The sequence below is a fragment of the Struthio camelus genome, chromosome 2 (genome assembly GCF_040807025.1).
Source record: "Struthio camelus isolate bStrCam1 chromosome 2, bStrCam1.hap1, whole genome shotgun sequence".
NCBI lineage: Eukaryota > Metazoa > Chordata > Aves > Struthioniformes > Struthionidae > Struthio > Struthio camelus.
Genome location: NC_090943.1, coordinates 64,754,857 through 64,775,409, shown reverse-complemented (window position 1 = coordinate 64,775,409; position 20,553 = coordinate 64,754,857). Strand labels below are relative to the sequence as shown.

The window sequence follows — 20,553 nt, the reverse complement described above, 5'->3', positions numbered from 1 at the left end:
CAGTATTGCTAATGGAAATACCTAATAGCATCAGGCAAAGTTCCAAACCCAGTGAAACCTCACTAAAAACGCTTTGCTTTGATAATGTTTTTCTATTGAGACTGCTTTTTACAATTCATCAGCTAGCTAGTTCTTTTAGCTTTTGGATGTGCTTTATAAGTACTGAAGAGCGTTTCTCTCAAATTGTAATAGGAGTGATGTAATGTTTTGCCCAATATCCTTCCAAATGGCCAGTACCAGCTGCTTCAGAGAAAGGTTTAAGCAACCCTAAAAATTACTGTTATGAATCAATCTGCTTCCAAGGAAAGTTTTCTCCAACACTCTCAGTGGCTGACTTATCCAAGAAGCACAAAGATGCATAAGCTTTAATAGCACTTTTATAACTATAGCTCTTCATAGTATATGCATTAATAACTTTTTTATATTATCAGAGTCTCAGTCTCTATAACATCTTATAGAGACACTAAAAAATATCATTTTAACTATTTCGAACTTTCTACAGTCTAGCTTCACTAAAGTTCTTTGCAATATATCAGCATCCAACTGTTCTTTACTGCCAGAAGAGATTAGATGCAAAGTCGGCATATCCCAAATGTTGCAAGATGTAGAATTGTACAAAATGATGTTATTTCGCTCTTCAGAAAGACATCTGAATTATCTTAATTCTGCAGTATCAGTCCCTTACAATCTAAAAAACCCACTCTCTAGCCTACTACCTGCTTTTCACATATGCTCAGAATGTTTTGTTATTCATCCACGGCTAGCTTTTTACTCCTCAGACTTGCTCTCAGCCCTCCTGATTGTTTTTGCACATATACTGCCCTCTGTAGGCTATCATAATTTTTAGATTATGATCTAAACTCAACTCTATAGAGCTGACTTCTCCATTTTCTCAAGGCTTATTGGCTCCAATGATCTTGTCAGTCAGTCATTGAAGCTCAGCCTAACATTCTTTTTCTGCATGGACTGTATGCATCTATAAAGCAATAACCATCACTTGTGTGCCTCCCTCATACAGAAATTAATTATGCATGTCTGTGTTATAGTATATGCATGTATTATGCCTGCATACGTAGGCATTCTTAAGAAGAAAATCTTAGATGCTCTCACCAAAAGAAGAGATGAATTTTAAATTTTTTACTTGGAATAAAATTAAAAATTATGAATAAGCCTTCTGCAGAGGAAATGCAAAACACTAGAAATTACACAATGTGTTTTGCACCTATAGACAAAGTTACTAATATTGAAATTGTTCAAACAAATAATTAGATTAATGAACTGCTACTTCCCTCTAACATTTACACGTAATGGCTCAGAATTCTTTGACCCTCTGATTTGAGAGGGGATATGTACACCGTCCCAGTACACCTCCTAGTGTGGGAGCCTAAGAGACAACATTCTGGTTTCCCCACACAAATCTGATGCCTCTGGACTTGGTACCAGCAAAGAATATCCAATACCCCTACTTGCGGTCAGATCCATGCTTTGTCAAAGCAGCTCTCTAATCCAAATTCTTTTACAAATCAAATAGCAGCATCCTGTGATTTTCTCAATAACCCAGCTGTTTGCTCTAGGGGTTTTCGAAAATTCATTTAACTACTTTGACAAGGGAAAGTTTGACTGCCTTTGAATCTGCTTTCAAAGACAAAATTATACAGGTCAAGCCATTGCCCGTGGAGTATTCTGGTTAACTTTGACAATGATGGATACCTTTCATGACCAATTCCCAAATCCTTTACGCCTACACTTCACAACTGTCCTTAATGATGAATGACAGTCATCTGCATTGAATGAAAATTTTCCACCACTCTCATCCCCAAAGAAATGGCATTATCATCACGTTTTCTTGCTGTAATTTATCAGACTCAAAAATACAGAGTCTCTGACTACTAGATTCTTTATTAATGTAGCAACTTAAATACTCAGCTACATGCTTTGGAACACAGATGGCAACAGATATCAAATCATTAGGTACATTACATTGTTTTCATTATTTTAGGAACTGTAAGTGTTATTCCTTAATGAAAATGTAATGTGGAGAAAATAGATTGCTTTGATTTGAAACAGGTTCAAATATCCCATCTGAGCTTTGAAGAAATACCTCATTGTTAGTTAAAAAATAAAGGGATATTAGAAACCATATTTTGAATAGAAGGCTTATTCTCATCATTCATAGGAGTGAATATTTTTTTTTTGCTTACTGAAGTGGGGCGGGTTGTCAGACTCTTAAATCTTCACTACTTCAGTGCGGACTGAAATAGGCCACCCGCAAGACTGTACTAAAATGTCACCCAATAGAGTTTTCACTTTGTGAAAATGGACTCACACAGGCCACAATTTTCCTTGATGCCGACTACATGTTAGTGGCAGACCCAATTGAATTTCTCATAACAAACAATAAAAGCTTGGTTCAAAATTATTACTTCCATTTTGGTAACAATGAAAGCCCTCATTCACAGACCAGGACCTCACTGTGCCATACAGTGTTCTGTAAAAACAGAACAAAAGGCACTGCATACAGAACCAAATGTTTGACTTCTAACTCAAGAACTCCATAATCCAGATATAAATTATCAAACAGAAAGAAACATGATAACAAAAGAGGCATAAGAACTCCAGGAGCAATAAGGAAATATTGGTCAGCTTATGGGGGCATCATGATTAGCAGACTACAGACTTATGCTTTGAAAAGCATCACATTAGTGACTTCTAAGAAGAATGTTTAAGGAAAACAGGGACATAACTTCATAAATGTTAACGAGGAGCTCCTCCTAAGCACGAAGGAGCTCATTTTAAAACATAAATAAAACGGTACAGGAAGTTCACCTAACACGCCACTGAATACACCAGGAGTCGTCTACTACTGTGGACAGGTGACTGATGGGGAAAAACAGGTCCTGAGAACATTTTTTTAATTTGCACATGGATATACCTTTCTAATACCTTACAGACTTTATACCTGTGGTATAATTCAGCAGTATTTAGCCGTTATCGGTATGGGCTGAAAAGGGTAATCAGTTGCTAGGGACCGATAAGAGGCAGTATGCTAACAGTGATACAGTGAGAGAGTGCTTGCATGCATGTGTACACACTGGGGAAGGGTGGGAGGAAGACTGTGAGGTGACACAGAGGTGAATCACAACGAACATTACAAAAGCCTACTCCCCAAGGTAGATCACTTCAAACGCACGTGCATACACACATACAGAATTACCAGATAGTCGCAGGCAGTATTCTCCACTTGCTCAAATTTGGGAGCTTCATATGTGTTTATCCTTGGGTCTCTGATCATTAGAAACCTGACTGCTTTCAAATGGTACTTAATTTTCTACTTACAGGCTGATTCAACACCATCTGCATGGTCCAGGTGTGCTGCCTGTGGAACACAAGGCATCTTTTCCGAGTCTTGCAGTAGCTTCAGAAATACCTTTCATGAAACAGAAAAAGTAATTTAAATTGTTTTCTATGAACTTTTTTTTTTTTTAAACCCCAAATAACTCAAGTCGTCAGATATCAGTAATGGCTGCTGTAACCACCCTGCTGGAACATCACTATAAAATTATGCAAGGTCTCCAGGGAAGAAACTTTGGGGATAAGGGGGAGGAATAAGTGCCAAGAGATGCAGATGCACCTATACGAAGCACTGTTTGCCCACGCACACCACTATCTGCAAAAGACTGGCTGCCCTTGGTTGACATTTTATGCTGCTAAAATGTGGTGCATGTTGCAATGCAGTTACTGAAGGTTTAGCAAGGGCACAATGACACCTGTAAGTCTCTTCTGATATCCTAGCTAGAAGCTTCTGGGCACAACTAGAACACTAAACAAAAGTACCAGTTCTCTGTCTTAACAGAGCACTAAGTTCAAGGTGCAAAATCCTACAGAACTGAGAATCCACAGAGCTCTGAGCAACATCCACAGACTTAGGCAAGCAGGTAGGCAGTCTCACTAGCTCTATTCTAATGCAGAGGTGATCTAGGCTCTCTAATATTGAATGGCGACTTAACGTTAAGATAAAGGTTTTAATATTTTGTAGCAAAAACCACTAGCATCCACACACCCCAAACTGGGAAGAGACGATAGGATCCTATTTCTTAAAATCGCTGTTACTTTTATAAAAAAAAAGAATCACACAATCTAGTAATCTGCAGAGTAAAATCTCAAAAGTAGAAACTTAAGCAGGGGGACATACACGAGGAAGGAAGTAAATGGTAATAATAAAGTCAACAGAATGGGGTGCTCTCAGCAATGGACCTTTGTGGCAAAGGCGGCCAACAGTATCCTGGGCCATATTAGGCATGGCAGGTTGAAGGATGTGATCCTTCCCCTCTAGTCAGCCCTGGTGAGGCCACATCTGCAGTACTGTGTCCAGTGCCCGGCTGCCTAGTACAAGAGAAATATGGACATACTGGAGCAAGTCCAGCAAAGGGCCACAAAGACGATCAAAAGACTAGAACATCTCTCATACAAGGAGAGACTGAGAGCTAGGACTGTTCAGCCTGGAAAAGAGAAGACTGAGGGGGATCTTATCAATGTTATAAACATCTGATGAGAGGGTCTAAAGACGACAGCACCAGACTCTTCTCAGTAGTGCCCAGTGACAGGACAAGAGACAACAGGCACAAGCTGAAACACAGGAAATTCCACTTAAACACAAGAAAACACTTCTTCACAGTGAGGGTGGCTGAACACTGGAACATACTTCCTAGAGAGGTTGTGGAGTCTCCATCTTCAGAGATATTCAAAACCTGACTAGACATGGTCCTGGGCCACCTGCTTGACCAAGGGAGTTGAACTGGATGATCTCCAGGAGTCCATTCCAACCTCAGCTATTCTGTGATTCTGAGAATTCACCAACCTTGCTATAAAGAAATGTACTTGAATGGTGCGTACGCTTTGCCAAGTACGTTTGTGTTAGATTCACCACTCCATGCCTAATCCTGCTTCAAAATTCTATCCACATTAAGTCCTTTGAATTTCACAGAGGTGTACTTCAAGTCTGAGGGACTGAAAAAGCAAAGCCTGGAATAGCTTTCCACAATGACTCAGCATTAATACTCATCCCAATTCCCGAGAGCCCAAATGGATATCTGATACGAAATTTCCGAATTTTGTTTTTCTGCTGCATTGTATTTTCATCATAACTTCTGACAAGGGGATATCATTTAGGAGATTATTTTTGAAGAGGTTTTGAGATCATCCATCAAGAAAAGAAAACATAGCTTGCTACTGGGATAAAAGCTCCCTGTGGTAGCAAAATCAGTCACCTCATTTACATAGAATCACAGAATGGTTGCATTATACTAAAATCTGGTCCAAGAAGTGCTTGAACTAAGTATTAATATCACTATGCAAATATTTAAATTTTGTTTTAACCTCAACTACAATGTAAACAGTAACCTAGAAACTTCAAATGAAAAAAAATTGCAAATAAAAAATCAACAGCAATTACAGCTACTGGGAGCATATCTAGAAGAACACCAAAAACAAAATCAAATTTTCCTTTCTCTGGATGAAGTAACCTATTTGAGTTTAGTTGCAAGACTGATTATAACCACATTAAAGCTTTCATAGATCATTAAGAAACCATTTATTTCTTCCCACAAAAGAACCTCATATCAGGTATAACAAGATATTCCTTGTTTCTAAAGAGCTCTTACTATAGACAATAAAACTCAGTCAATTTGAAATGCTTTACAGTTGCGGAAAGATATTTCTTGCTTTGTTAAGGTTTGTCTGTTACGTAAACTGTGTTTTGCTTAGTCAATATAATTGCCATTTAATAGCAGTTATTGATTGCATAGTTACCTGTCAACTTTCAGGGAACGCTTTTGGCCATTAACAACTGCAAGGCCTGCAGATATTTAATATCTCTTGACATTTCTGTATGAGAGCCTGGAGGGAGATCCTCACTGCCCAAAGCACATCCTAATTGACTGCTTTGGGCCTGCTTGCTGATGGCTCTGTTGCACCAATTCTGTCAAGCAAACCAAACTAAAATGAACCAATTAAAGCCACAAAGGAACTGCTCCTCTATGGCTAGGACAAAGACTGCACGACAAAATGCTGCCTGCACATAATCAGCTCAGTTTCAAAATTCTTGCTGGGGTTGCAGATAGACAATATTTTCTTTGACCACAAGTTATGTCACTTGAAGAGGGACTGTAACTATGCCCTTCGAAAAACTCTCCCTGCCTACCGGAGGTAGTTCTACTGCTACAGCTATTCTGATACAACTATACGGGCAGAAGGCCAGTTGCACTGCCTGATCCTCCCTACAGCATCCAGGTAGCTCTCAAACACCCTATATTAAGGATGGGAATTATTATTGTGGTACAGGAGAGATGGTAATTTACCCAGTGTTGCACAGGATATCGTCCACTGGAGTAGTATTAGCATGAGAATGTTATTAGCGATATGAGTACCCTCCAAAACACACAGAAGAGATCTGGGAAGGCTGGGAATGGAAACCATAACAGAGAAACCATATGTTCTTCCCAAACCTAAAAGATTAGATAAATTCACCAAGAGGAGGTGTTTTCTAGCATTCAGCAGAACATCCCTCAGCCTATACGCCATAGCAGCTCCTGGGTTAAAGTTGCTTGGATAGCAAGTCTGTGTCCTGACCAAGAACTTGCCCAGATGGCTTTATATGGGGAACATAAGGAGATGGACATTTCCCTGCACCCCACCGTAAGCTAACTGTGCCTGATCGAGTCCCTCACAATTCCTTCTTCGAGATAGCATCATAAAAAATAAGCCTGATACAGTGGGACCCTGACTCTGCACTGCAGACCCCGCCATGCCTTAGTAATCATTTCTAAAGCACATCTTCACCTTAAAGGAAAAACAGGGAAGAAAGTCAAAGTGGTTGGTAGATGAAAAAAGCAAAGATAAATAAAATCTATAGATCCTTCATAATCTAAGACCACCTGACTGACGTTTTGGAAACATTTCTGGGCCATCCTATCCCACAAAACCCTTGTAAATCCTAGAGAAGTGCGTGGGAAAGTGTTCATTGCTTGCTGTCAGTTAATTGGCAAAAAGTACCTGCAAGAAGAGTAGTAAAAATTGTGAGGGGGTAATAGATGAAGTTACTGAAAGTGAGGGGTAACAGATGAAGTCTCTGCAAAAAAAAGCAGCACATGGAATTAGAATCACAGGAAAGCAGCATTTAACCTTTTCCCAACTGTTTTTAATTCTTTCACTATGGCAGGCAGACTCCCAGGAGCATATCAGTGAGCAGAGTGTTAAATACTCAGTTTTATACCACAGGTAACAACCAAATCCCCAAATCTGAAAATCCCACATTTAAGAAAATTTCATCTTTCACTTGGGGCAACGTTTACCTTGTATAAGTAAGCATCTCTGTATTTTCTTCACTATCTGAGCAGTACGAGAGCAAGTCTCCACGGAAAGTTTTTAAGTTTTAAACCTACAGTCCCATTCTGCATTTTACCTTGAATAACTTCCCTATATAGGACCCAATTTTCTTCTTGTTACATTTTCTACTCACTCTGCTTTTATATTTTCTTCCAGACAGACCATGCTCACTATAGCCTTCTGCAGCAGCAAGCATTTCACAAAATGACACGATGTAGAAGCAGCCGGAGAGCCACTCATCGTAGATAACTGGGTTGGCAGAGGAACTTTTGCAAGCAGGCCAGTGGCTATCCACTAAATAGGAACACATTCAACTGCTAAACTTAGATACACAAACAAAAAGGAAGACATACACTTGGCACAGCTCAGAGCTAGGGAAGACAGTATCCACACCTTCAAGGAAAGTGCTTTAAATAGGAGTGCAGTAGCAAGGTTCACTTCTGCCCTTGCCTCTCTGAGCCACCTGCACACCAGGCGCCAAAGGACAACCCCGGCTACCCTCAGGGATGGGAGGAGCAGGTGGCTACGCTGGACACTGGGACAGGCCACCCTACCACTAACTGCTTCTTTCACACTGCCAGATTGTGAGCAGGTACAGGAGGGGCACTTGCCTCAGGAAAAAGCGTCTGGCCAGATGGCAGCACTATAGTGTAGCGGATTAATATGATCATGCCATTATTAGATGCTGTTAGAGCACTCTCAACAAAAATGAATCTCATTAGAAAAATATATGGTGTTTCAAGGCCAAAATACGGATTTCCCCAGGAAGTTTTGGGGTAAGCTCTCTCGCCATTTCCCGGAAGAGAACTTCAAGAAGAACACTCCAGTGAAAAGTACTTCAACACAAAGAAGTTTCAATGGTTTTGTTCTCTCCCCAGTGCAAAACAGGAAAATTAAGTTTTGCAATCCTTAAAATTGCCACCAGGTTAAACATCATCTTTCATAGAGCTCTCAGGATACACTTGTTTTATTAATCACTTTTCCCCATCCTCCTCTTGCTTCTGTTAACACTCTTTGGATTATAAGTATTGTGAAGTACACTTATACAAACAGTTGAAAACGATATTTAAAATCTAAAATGAAGCAAATATAACATTAATAAGTGTCATGAACCTATTTTGTTAGCTCGTCAAGATTCCTTTGAGGTATGAATGGTAGTCAGGTTTCTCTCGAAGGGTAAGATTTTAGGGAATGCAAGTGTCCCTCAGACAGAAAAAAATTAATAAAAAAAATCAGGGACTGTAAAAGAGAAAGAAGAGAAAGGACAAAAATGAAAATAATACATTTTTTCTTTTAAAGTCAGTTCTTTGTTTCCAGATTGAATTGTTTGAATAGACTAAATAGCACTATTATATGCTATCCGTTTAGTTGCCAGTGCAAAGAGGCTTTTGATAAGAAAATGGAGAATGGATTTTGTAAAGACTAATCATGAGATGCAGAGATGACAGAAATCACCCCAAATTAATGCATTAAGTCTTCAAGCTGAAAAACAGTATATCAATATCTCATACCATCTTTAAAGTTCAGGGTTTTTTAAACCTGTCTTGCAGAGAAATAAAAAAAAAGAGCAAGCATCCTCAACTGAAGAACAGATGCAGCATACTGAGGAGCTTCCACACTTCCTGTGACTGAATATTTACTTTACAGATGCCAATTCTGGAACATCGTATGGTATCCCATAGGGATTTAATCAAAAAAGGCTCTCAATATATACATTACTTTAAATTTCAAAGTTTGGCAGTGAATAGTGTTCTTTCTTATGGCATGTTAACCACTCTATATAATTTGAAAGAAAATTAACAGACTTTGTCAATAAGCTTTTGACTTGCCTCATAGAATTGTATAGCAGGGAGATAATTCACTTGACAACAGCATGTAAAACTTAATAAAAACTTATGCAGATAATTTCATCTATTCCCATTACCCTAGCAAATGTTTGCCCCTTGTTTATGTATGTGGTCATATATGAGAAGTACCGAAGGGCAGGGTTTATTGTGTTTGGGTTTTTTTTGTTTTTTTAATAATTCAGTTGTATGGAGCTTAGCTTCAAAGGAATTCATATATTTGCTAGTAGATCATTCTTTTGGACTGCAATCAAAAAGCAACTCTGCAAAAACAGATCCTTTATGCTGGTGCAGGCTTCTAAAGACTTACGTCTTTAGGACTATATCGATTTGCTACAGAAGTGGACCGCTTTAGGATACAGCGGCTCCACTTGGTGCTGTATTTATTGAATGAATTTGATGAACGATTGCTGTTTTATGTTTATTTACATCACTGGATTTCTGTTTGTATTTCTCTTCCCAGAGGTTATATAACATCACGAATTCTAAACTTGCAACAAACAACCCAGAACCACTGATACTTTAAAGTATCTGATCCCATTAATTCCCATATGTATAGCGCGCGCAGCAGAAATATAATGCATAATTAATGTGTGCCAGGCCTTCCAGAGTCTCATCTTCATAAGCCCAGGAAAGAGAAGCATCTGCCCTAGGGGATACTGGGTTCCAGCTGACCATAATGCTACATCATAACATCTCATACTTTTCCAGAGAACAGAGGAAGAAGGAATACACCACTTTCCTATACTAAGTATATTCCTTTATAGAAAGATATCAATCTATAGGAACTTGCATTTCATAATTTTAATTTGTTTTATTTTCTAACATATACTAAATGGTCTGTTGAAAACAGTCCAGTCTTGTCTCTCTGTAACACTAAAGGAAATCATTAGAGAAACGAGTTTTCTTATCACTTAAAGAAGTGAAAAAAAATGGTATTTTTAAAAGGATCTATAATACAGAACTTAAACTATGGTAGTTTAAGGAATTTTGAAATGACCAGTTATAGTTCCAAGGAAATAACTTTTCTCCAAAATAACTAGTTACGTAGAGATAATTCAGAAGTAATAAAGAATCACAGCAGTCTCCTTCTCCAATACATTTGGTCAAATGATATATATACATACATATATGTATTTTTAATATATATATATACACACACACACCCCCATACACAAAAAACATCCTTTAGATATTTCCAGCCCAGTTTTGCAAAGTCCTAAGCTTTAGATCTTTGTAATTCAGAAGCATTCAAAGAAAATGATTATTTTTTCCCCCTCCCAAGAGCTATCTGAACTGAACCTCTAACGTTACAAATTCCTTGTGCATTCAAAGTTCATTCTGATGTTAGAGATTTAGGACAACAGTAGTGGTTCTGGTTAAGTCAATGACACATAAAATTTTCCTTAGGTAAATGCAGAAATAAACATTTAAGAGAGTTCTTAAAATGCAATTTTTTATGGTTCACAGATTCCAGTTTCTCGGAATAAGATATTGTAGTAGAGTGGCTGTAGAAATTCATAGTACAGCAAAAATTTAAAGTGTACATTTTATACAAGATTTTCTTTTTATCATTCTTCTCATAAGAAACTGGTGTAAAATATGAAAGATATAATCAAGATTAGCTGGAAACTAATATAGAATTCTCTAACGAGTAAACTGCCATTGCACAGAAAAATTACCTCTTCCAAAGTGGTGTCAGAAATGCCATAGCCAGTCACATGTAGATGATGAAGGTTTTCATCTAAAGCATGAAAGAGACCTTTAAAGGAGGTCTTATCTACCCTTTCTGGGATCATATAGGTCAGTTCAGTCCCACTGTTCTCTTTCAGAAAGGCTTCTGGGATGTGGGTCTGTACCAAAGATGTAACCTGAACAATATGCTTAGGATCTTGGATTTCAAACACAGAGGGCTATGAGACAGAGGAAAAAATAATCACACAAAAAACCATTAATGTTAGCAGAAGCACGGGACCTGACAGAATTCATATTGGAAAATTTCCACTGATGAAACTGCATCTAACCTGGGGCACAGGGACTACTTCGCAGGAATGAAGAACAGTAAGACTAGGTAGGACCCTTTCAGCTAAATATTGAAATTCAACATTTTCAGAGATATTACTGGATTCTTTTAAACATTATAACATTTAAAAAAAAAAAAATCAAGTCAGTTGTTTTGCTGGCTCTACAACAATCTATATCACATATCAGTTCCTGGCAGGGACAAAAGGCTTCTGCAGAATATACATGGTCATTACTTGGCAGGTACTGTTAAGTTCTGTGCATAACACTTTCAGTATACCTTTTTTATGAGTGTTAGGCTGTGTCCCTGGCCATATGTTTCTCTCAGATAAGAGGGAGAACCACAGCACCTCAGCTGGCCACGCTGCAGGATGGCAATGCGATCGCTGAGCACCTCTGCCTCATCAAGATGGTGAGTGGTGAAGATCAGTGTGCAACCTGCATCAGAAAGATTAGTATGTCTATACAACTTAGTCTCCAGAGAAGCATATATTGCTTTCAAGAAAGACCTGACTGAGCATTTTTTGGTTCCTCCAAAACATAACTGCAAGACAAAGGGAAAATCTGTACTCATATTCATACCCAGAAAGTACTCAATGAGTTAGACTGAAGTCAAAGCAAGTTTAGACTTGAATTATACAAAGTACACAGTATTAAACTATTACAACTTCAGCTGTTTTATGAGCTTAAGGAGACTGCTGAAGAGTCAAACAGCAATAATGTCCATTTCAGTGGATCATTCACTATGGTTTATTACAGCTGATTGAGTGCTCACTAGCTTAAGAGTTTACTTCCCATTTTTAAGCTCGTGGCACTTAACAAATAGTGTAGCAGCTTGACTGATGAGTCTGTCTTCATTAGAAGAATATATGCATCTACATACAAATACATGTAAAATGGGAAATGAAAATAAGAAAACAATTTGAGAAACAAACAAAAAAAAAGTAAGGAAAAAGAAACTTCAGAATAGGACTCAAAACTAAGTTGAATCTTCAGTTAGATCAGGCATCTTGCTGTAAGATAACAGATAATTCCTGTATAATTCTCACCTGGTGGCTTTCAAATTTCCTGAGCTGATTAAATGCTACCTATAAAATTAATGTACTTAGCTACCAAATAGAAATACTCATATTCTGACCCTTCTCTTTACATTTATTGAAACAAAATTCCAGAAAGAAAAAAAATATATATTTGTATAAGCTTTGTACCAGCTTTGTACTTCAGAATAACGTCCCAGATGCTACGGCGAGAGCATGGATCTACTCCACTGGTGGGCTCATCTAGAACAACTGTCTTGGAGTTTCCAATAAAGGAAATGGCAATTGACAGCCTTCTCTTCATTCCCCCAGAAAGGGCTCCAACAGGTTTGTACTGATGTTGGGATAAATCCACATCTTCCAGAGCTCTGGAATATGAATAAATATAGCAACTTGGCCACTTTTGAAAACAATTTTCCAGTCACATCATCTCCATGCAGAGCAGAATTCCTGAAAAGGCACTGCTAAGGGAAAGTAAAGAAAACACTACTTCTGATGGATTATAGTATTTGGTGACAAAAGTTAACAGAAAAAAAAAGATGGCTAATTTTCACCTATAAAGTATAAATACCCATCACCACCTGAAATATAAATTTTGGATAGCTACTGTGCAGGGTAAGAACAGAGAATAATTTTAAATTAAGTCTAATAAAATAAAGATCAGTTTGTCCACTGATTTCAACAAACTCTAGACTACAGCCTCTTAAACTGCAGGAAAGAGGGTTAGTTTGACAACTCAGACAGTGCTTCAGTTTTTACGACTACGTAAATTTAAGAATCCCTGCGTTTTTCTGAAGCGTGCCATCATTTGCACTAAATGATGGAGTAACACTGTTTTTTGAGTTTTGTTGTTGTTGTTTAAGGAATTTTAAACCATATCCCTGCAAAGTAAGCAGATGAATGATCCCTAGGCGAGGTAACACTACCTATTTTAATAATTGTAAAAATGTTAGATTGAGAGCCTAGAATGTTACAGCCAACAAAAGCAGCAATATTTAACTAGAAGACAAGTTTCCAGCAGCGATAGTCAAAGTGCTTGAGGGTTCCGGTGTTAACAGAAAAGTTGCACACATTCCTCGTTCAGCCCTTGCCCTTCTGATGATCTCACATCTAAGCAGGGTTCAAACACATGCCCAGTAAGGACTGCACTACAAGACCACCAATTTATGTTACATCACATTGATATCGACAGTTTTGGTCAATGAACAGATATTCAATCTGGCAAGCAAGAGGTAAAAGGCTCAATGGTCTAAGACAATCCCTTGATTCGTTTGAGTGAATATGCAGTTCTGTAGACTGCCATTTACCTTGAGGGAATTTTTCATTTTTAAGAAAACAAATTTCTAGAGTTATTTTACACATACACACCAGGAAAATAATTCTTAATCTCTTTAGAAGCTATCTTTCTTGACTCAATAAAAAGCAAATATTGTTTCATTTTACTTGTCTAATTTCTATGAAGTAGTTTTAAGGCACTCATTGCATAAACAAAACAAAAAAATTTCTTCTTAGCAGCAAGGCCTTCAGAGCACTGAGTATGTTTACATGGCATTAGTATGACACATTGCTGTGGAAATTAGGATTGATCAGCTTAAGTACAATAGAAGACAGGATGTTATTTTGCATAAATTTTAACCAAACACACTATGTTTGGCATTTCCTTGTAGTTCTAGAGATCTTTCTGTTTCTAGAGAGTTTTGCAGTGTTCCATGCAAGAGATTTTTCAAATCAAAATTTTAAAATAACTGAGGTTTTTATGGTAGCTAATAAAAGCAAAGGCCACTCTGCCACAAATGTGTCTGCATTCGCCTAATTGCACACTTAAAGAGAAGTCCCATTGGCATTCAATTCAAACGTGGAAGAGTCTAGCCATCCACTGTCTAGCATGAATCTGAAGGTAAAAAGAAACTATTTCTATTGATGCATTATTAGAAGAGATATATGTATTATTAGAGGTATATTTTAATTTTAAATTTCAGCAAATGCAGTCTGCTGCTAGTGAGATTTTACCCCGTACAGTTTAATAGTACTTCAATATACACCACGCAAAGATACACCTAGTCTTACAGCAAAAAACTCACAGTGCAAGAACACCAGGAAACAGTCTTAAGCTGACAAGCAGCAAATCATCTGTGGTCATGTTAGAGTGTTGTCTTGTTTCTCCTTGTTAAATTGTTGTTTTTTAAACCCCTTCACCTGTTAAACATGTTTAAAGCTAGAATTTGAGGAAGGAGAAGAGAAAGAGATGATGGCCTATTTTAAAATGATTGTAACAATCACTGCCTTCAGCTGTCCTTCCTGGTCTTCCTTTGGACAATCTTCCCACTACTCCAGGTAAGGGAATATAAAATAATAAAGCCAACACCAAATTTACTTTTGTTTGTTATCTGAAAGCTCAGGGTGAAAAATGCAGCCATTTACCTTCTGAACTATCTCTGCAGCAGGTACCTCCAACAAGGAAGCAGGGAGAGCATGAGACAGGAACCACTTTAGGCTAGCCATCTCCACTCCAGTTAAAACATGATTATTTGATGGTTATGCATACCAGGTTTTAAAATGTTGACCATTTCACTACAATTATATTCAAGTAAAGGTTAAAGAGTAGGAAATCTATTTTAAGGCAAGTTTCAGAACATGAAGAGTGATGATAACCTCATGAAAATACAGCAGTTTGCATTCGCTTCTATTTGCAATTTTACTTTACCAGTTTCTTGTTGGACTGACTTCAAATGGACACTTTACTGATTTACTGAACAGATTTCAAGAAATGAAAGAAAAACACTTACACACTGACATGCTGAGTCAACTGTTTTTTTGTCCAGACAGGTGCCTTCACTGATCCATACAGCAGCAGATGTTCTCGCACAGTCAGCGTGTCAAACAGAACATCGTACTGGGGACAAACACCCAGCTCTGTCCTGATGGCAGCCAGATCAGTACGTATGTCCTTTCCATTGATGATAATGGTACCAGAGCTGGGTGGATACAGGCCAGTCAACAGTGAACTGACAAAAGAAAATTTTTTTTTTTCAGTAAACTCTTATGTAATGCCTTATTACACGGTTCATATTTGGATCTGAGGCATGTCCTCAACTGATTTGTATTAGCATATTTTTCCTAGCATCATTAGAGCAACACCAATTCACATGAGCATAATTACAGAGTATTTGGAGCTTTTTTTTTTTCTTTTTAAACTCCTTCATTTAATCATCATGTCAACAATTCCTCATCTTGCTGTTTCCAGAACCAAAGCCACCTTCCCAGACAAATATAACTATTCAATGTTTCCTTATTAAAGTGTATATTCTAGATGAATAACAATTCCTAGTGGGATCTCCGTCCTGCATCACCTATTTGATTAAAGTTGATCAAAATTAATATAAAGTAGAAATACATTAACTTCTTAAGACACATTTTTAAAAAATCTTTTTCATTTTGTTACTTCTATTTCTGATCAACTGTGAAGAAGCCCCCTGCAACATCTAGGAACAAAGCATGAAAACCCTTAAGACCCCATGCTCTCTGCATGATAGGAGTGCACAAAGAACGCCAGAAAAGAACACTTTCACGATGCATTCATCCCCACAACCACCAGACCTCCCCAGCTGCTACTTTAGCTGCTTCTGCGAACTATTACACCATGCTGTCAATGGCACAGAGGACCCAATTCTCTATTCTGTACGCGGCTTCTATTGTAGGGATATAGCCTCCACTTCTCATGTACTTTGGGGAGTTTAAAAATGGAGGAAGGGCATTTTAAAAAAAGACAGAGGAAAGAGTTCACAAACATTTTAAAGTGAGGAAAGCATAGGAAAGATCAGGACAACTGCAACACCATTAAATAGCACACGTACATAACTGTTGTCTTGCCAGCTCCGTTAGGTCCCAAGAGCGCAGTTATTTGACCCTGATGGAAAGCGAGGCTGAGATCTTTCACAGCAGCCTGCTGGCCATCTGCATGCTCCTTGGTGAGCGACAACAGCACAACACCAACGGCGGCTCCTTCTGTACTAGCACCTTTCCAACCTGGAGGTGCTGGGTCTGTATGGGGAAGAGCAGCAGACCAAGAAGATCTCAGAAACCAAACATATACATAAAGGGAATAATAGGTTAACATAACCCTCGGTGCCATCTATCAAAAGCTGGAACAGATGCTCAGAATAGCGTGAGCTCCACTGAAATCAGAGATATCATGCCAGTTAATATTGGCTAAGAATCCAGCCCACCAGTTTAAATACTTAAATTAAGACTTCCACCATAGTTTTAAAAAGCTTCCTAAAGCAATACGGCCCACTGCGTCTGTGCACGTGCACATCTCCATATAGTCATAAAATAGATGTGTTATGTTTTATTTCTGGCAGGAAAAAAAAAGCTAATAATCACTTCAGTTAGAATACTGTTTTAAGTTCATGAACATGAAAAAATTCAAACCATGTGGAGCTACTTGATGCATGCCAGAGCCAGTCTTCATTCCTTCAGTCAACAAAGCAAAGTAAACCTCTTTGTGAAATGATGCAGAGCAGCAGCCTAGTTTAAACATAACCCAAAGCCTCCCATACAAGTGAATATCCAACAAGTGAATATCCAGCATTTTTCTGCTAACTGTGAGGCAAGCAACTCAGTAAACTGAGATGACCACACGACCCAGATAAAGCTGGCTTCTCTCATATGTCACAAGGAAAGGCTGGCATAACTATCTCTACTTTCCAAGCACAGACACAGTCAAGCACCAGTCATGTAACATTTTGACTCATTACAACTGAGGACTCTGGCAGTGAGGTGTTGTTGTTGTTGTTTTTTTTTTTTTTTTAAAGGGGAGTAAAATTGGAATGTTATTTCAAATAGAGATTACTGTGGATGAGAATTGTGAGAAGAAGAATTATGCACGCAATATATATAAACTGAGATTATCGTTTCAAGGAGTGGTTTGGTTAGACTGCGAATTAGGAAGCTTTTTGCTCCTTCCACAGTCATTTTTAAGTTCAGAAAAAGCTTTTGCCAGAAACTTGAGGTTACATTCCAATGAGAGATTACGAAATGCTGTGACATTTTGAGAGGTCCTTCTATCTATGAAGATCTCTTCCATTCAGCTTCTTTATATTTTGGTCAGAAGACTAAAACCAAAAACCATTATTCTTGCCCTTTCCACTGCTTCCTAAATTTGCAAGCACATTCTGGAACTTTACATAAAAATTAGGTCCAGGCCAGCCTGAGACCATGCAGAGTCTCAGGCAAGATTCAGAGGAAGAGCTCTGAATTATTTCTAATCAGCAAAACGATCACTCTAAGACGACTCCTCAAAGCTCTGTACCAAGTGTGCACCCAGCCCAGGCTTCCTGCTATCCCTACGCTTTTGATCATACTTGTAGTTTGTAGCACCCACCCTCTGGCCCTTTCCTAATATACTACCTCTGATTACTCAAGTGCTTTCCAACCGCACTGAACAGGCCCTGACTCAGGCTCCATGGCAAAAATGCAGGAATCACAAACAGGAGTCTTACATGGCAGCAAGTAATGTGGTCCCAGCTGTTCCAAGCAGATTATCCATGACTACATCTATCCCGCTATTAGTGCAATAAAGTTCAATTCTCATGAAAGAGTTAGCTACTTTGCACGCACACCGGGGTTAGAGCTTACACGCAGGCATTTGCTGCCGAGCACATAACCTTTATCAGAGTAAGTGGAGAAGCTAGACCGACCAGAACCACAAAGCTGTACTCAGTCACTTGGATGGCTTAAGCCAAAAGCCCACCTGAGTAACTTCTCAGACAGAGGAGAGATTTTGGTTTTTTTTTTTTCTCTTCCCTCTTTCCACAAAGCGTGTATGAACCCAAGGTGAAGGTCTTCATTGACAGTAAGGATCAAAGATAGTCATCCAATAAAAAGGAATTGTCCCATCATGCAGAAATTCAGACAAAATTCATACTACAGTTCTTCCACAAATGTTTAAATGAACCTCAACACTTTTTGAAATTTGCCCTGCTCTAAGAGGTACCAATAAAAAAGGCTGGGGAGTCATTTGGCTTTTTCACCTGTGCTACAGACCACTGGACCATTTGTCAGTTACTGTAATTTAAAAAAAAAAAAATCCAAGGCGCAATATGGGTAATGGTGACTAACTCTTTCATTTGCAAACTTAAATGAAAAGAAATGTAAAAAGTCCTTTAAGGGACATGAGAGGAAAAAAAAAAAAACAAGAACAAAAAACAAACAAACAAAAAACACCAAAACACTCCACTAATTTAGTTTTAAGCAATCAAGCACAGAGATGGACAGGCAGTGAAAGTGTCTGCAGATAGATTAAAAAAACAATAACAGGAAGAATAACTTTTAAACAGAAGACCAGGAAACAGACAGAAAGGGTAGCGATTACAGAAGAGGGAAATTAAGAGTTTGGGGAGAGGGAGGAGGACAAAAGTTTTCTACAGAAACAAGCAGGAGATTAAAAAGAGCAGAGCAGAAGGAAGAAAGTCTAACTGAAGAAAAAGAAGGAAAGAATTTAAAATTTTAGTAAAGCTCAAGACTTTTCAGATTCAGTAACAGTATGAAAGGATGCAAGAAATTTCAGGAGATCCTAACAAAGCAAAGAGGCAACATAAGGACAGAACGGACACAAGAAATATTTATTTAATAGAAGGATTTTTTTTGTTTTTTAAGTTTTCTAAACTATTTGTATACAATAGTTTTTATTGAATCAGCATTATTCATGCTTATTCTTATTAATGCTTTTATTGAAGCATTAGAGGTGACAAGTCAGTTTACAGTTAGTATATAATACACATAATATATCTTGAAGAAAAGAAAAGGACAAGATCTAAAAATATACAATTTAGGACCAAGCAACATTAACAGAATTATTGATTAAAATCAGCACACCATTCAGAAAAGACCATTTATTAAAATTCTATTACTAACTACAAACCTTTTTCTTGGAAGTTTTCATTGAAGAAAAACATATTAGAATTCAGATAATGTTTCCTTCCACACAAGCTCTTCCAGTAGGAAATGGTAAAAGGAAAATACCATTGGTTCCTTAATCCAAATTTACCTAGATGTTAGGTACAATAGAAACAGTTACAAAATTCATAACCTTATGTTTCTATGTAGAACAACACCATCTTACTGCTTGTGCAGATCTGGCTAGATCATTTAATTAGCTCAAACTCTGAGCTGCGTTGAATAAACTTGAATAAAGTGGAACAAAGTCATTTAGCTGTAGCTTTGAGTCCTTCCATCAAATAACAGAGCCTCAGAGGTACCGTGCTTTACCCTGCCCCCATATCAGCTTCAAAGTGCAACAGAATAAAGGGATTAGTGCTGTATAGTCACAGCCTAACAAGTTCTTGTATACTAGAAAGAGAAAAGAAAGTGCACCAAATGGCCTGCCAAGGCAAACTGCCCTATTTACAGAATCACAGAATCGTTTAGGTTGGAAGGGACCTCTGGAGATCATCTAGTCCAACCTCCCTGCTCAAGCAGGGTCACCTAGAGCATATTGCCCAGGATCACATCCAGACGGCTTTTGAATATCTCCAGCGAAGGAGACTCCCCAACCTCTCTGGGCAACCTGTTCCAATGCTCTGTCACCCTCACAGTGAAGAAGTTTTTTCTCAGGTTCAGATGGAACTTCCTGTGGTTCAGTGTGTGCCCGTTGCCTCTTGTCCTGTTGCTGGGCACCACGGAGAAGAGGCTGGCCTCATCCTCTTGACACTCCCCCTTCAGATACTTGTACACGTTGATGAGATCGCCTCTCAGTCTTCTCTTCTCCAGGCTGAACAGGCCCAGCTCTTGCAATCTTTCTTCATAGGAGAGATGCTCCATTATAGCTCATTGCACCAATCACTAAAGATTCCTCTTCCATCACCATCACAGCCAGCATAAGAAACATTCATTGCAGCACGTAAGCAAAGGGCAATAGTAGGCTCGAACATACAACCTAAACTCTGAAACTCCCTGATCCTTCAGCACCTCACATACCAATCACACAGCACACTTTGTGCGTTGGAGCTGCTGTTCATCTACAGATAACGGCAAGTGTCAATTTAAATTAAAGTTGTCAAATTCTGTTGCATATTCTTCACACCCCTGTCTTTCAGAGTAAAATTAATTTTTCCATTCTTACATTTTTTAAATAAACACAGAGTAGCTGGAAGAAAAGATGACATATGCAAATCTCAGGAAAGGTAAATTTCAAATAGCTATTGAGGAATTAGGATATGATTCCAAATGTCCAACTCAATGACGTTCATAAAACTTGGATATTGAAA

The 20,553-nt window shown here is 38.3% G+C and overlaps 1 protein-coding gene across 1 annotated transcript in view; it reads right to left on the bottom strand.

The window, feature by feature from the left end:
- The window catches only part of ABCA13 (ATP binding cassette subfamily A member 13), a 204,331-nt gene that overhangs the window by 92,698 nt on the left and 91,080 nt on the right, over positions 1-20,553 (bottom strand). The window contains exons 30-36 of the mRNA XM_068933822.1: positions 19,209-19,334; positions 16,141-16,327; positions 15,073-15,291; positions 12,458-12,654; positions 11,530-11,687; positions 10,910-11,140; positions 3,337-3,427 (exon numbers count right to left, since the gene is read on the bottom strand). Of these exons, the coding sequence (XP_068789923.1) occupies positions 3,337-3,427; positions 10,910-11,140; positions 11,530-11,687; positions 12,458-12,654; positions 15,073-15,291; positions 16,141-16,327; positions 19,209-19,334 (1,209 nt within the window). The remainder of the gene's footprint in view (positions 1-3,336; positions 3,428-10,909; positions 11,141-11,529; positions 11,688-12,457; positions 12,655-15,072; positions 15,292-16,140; positions 16,328-19,208; positions 19,335-20,553) is intronic.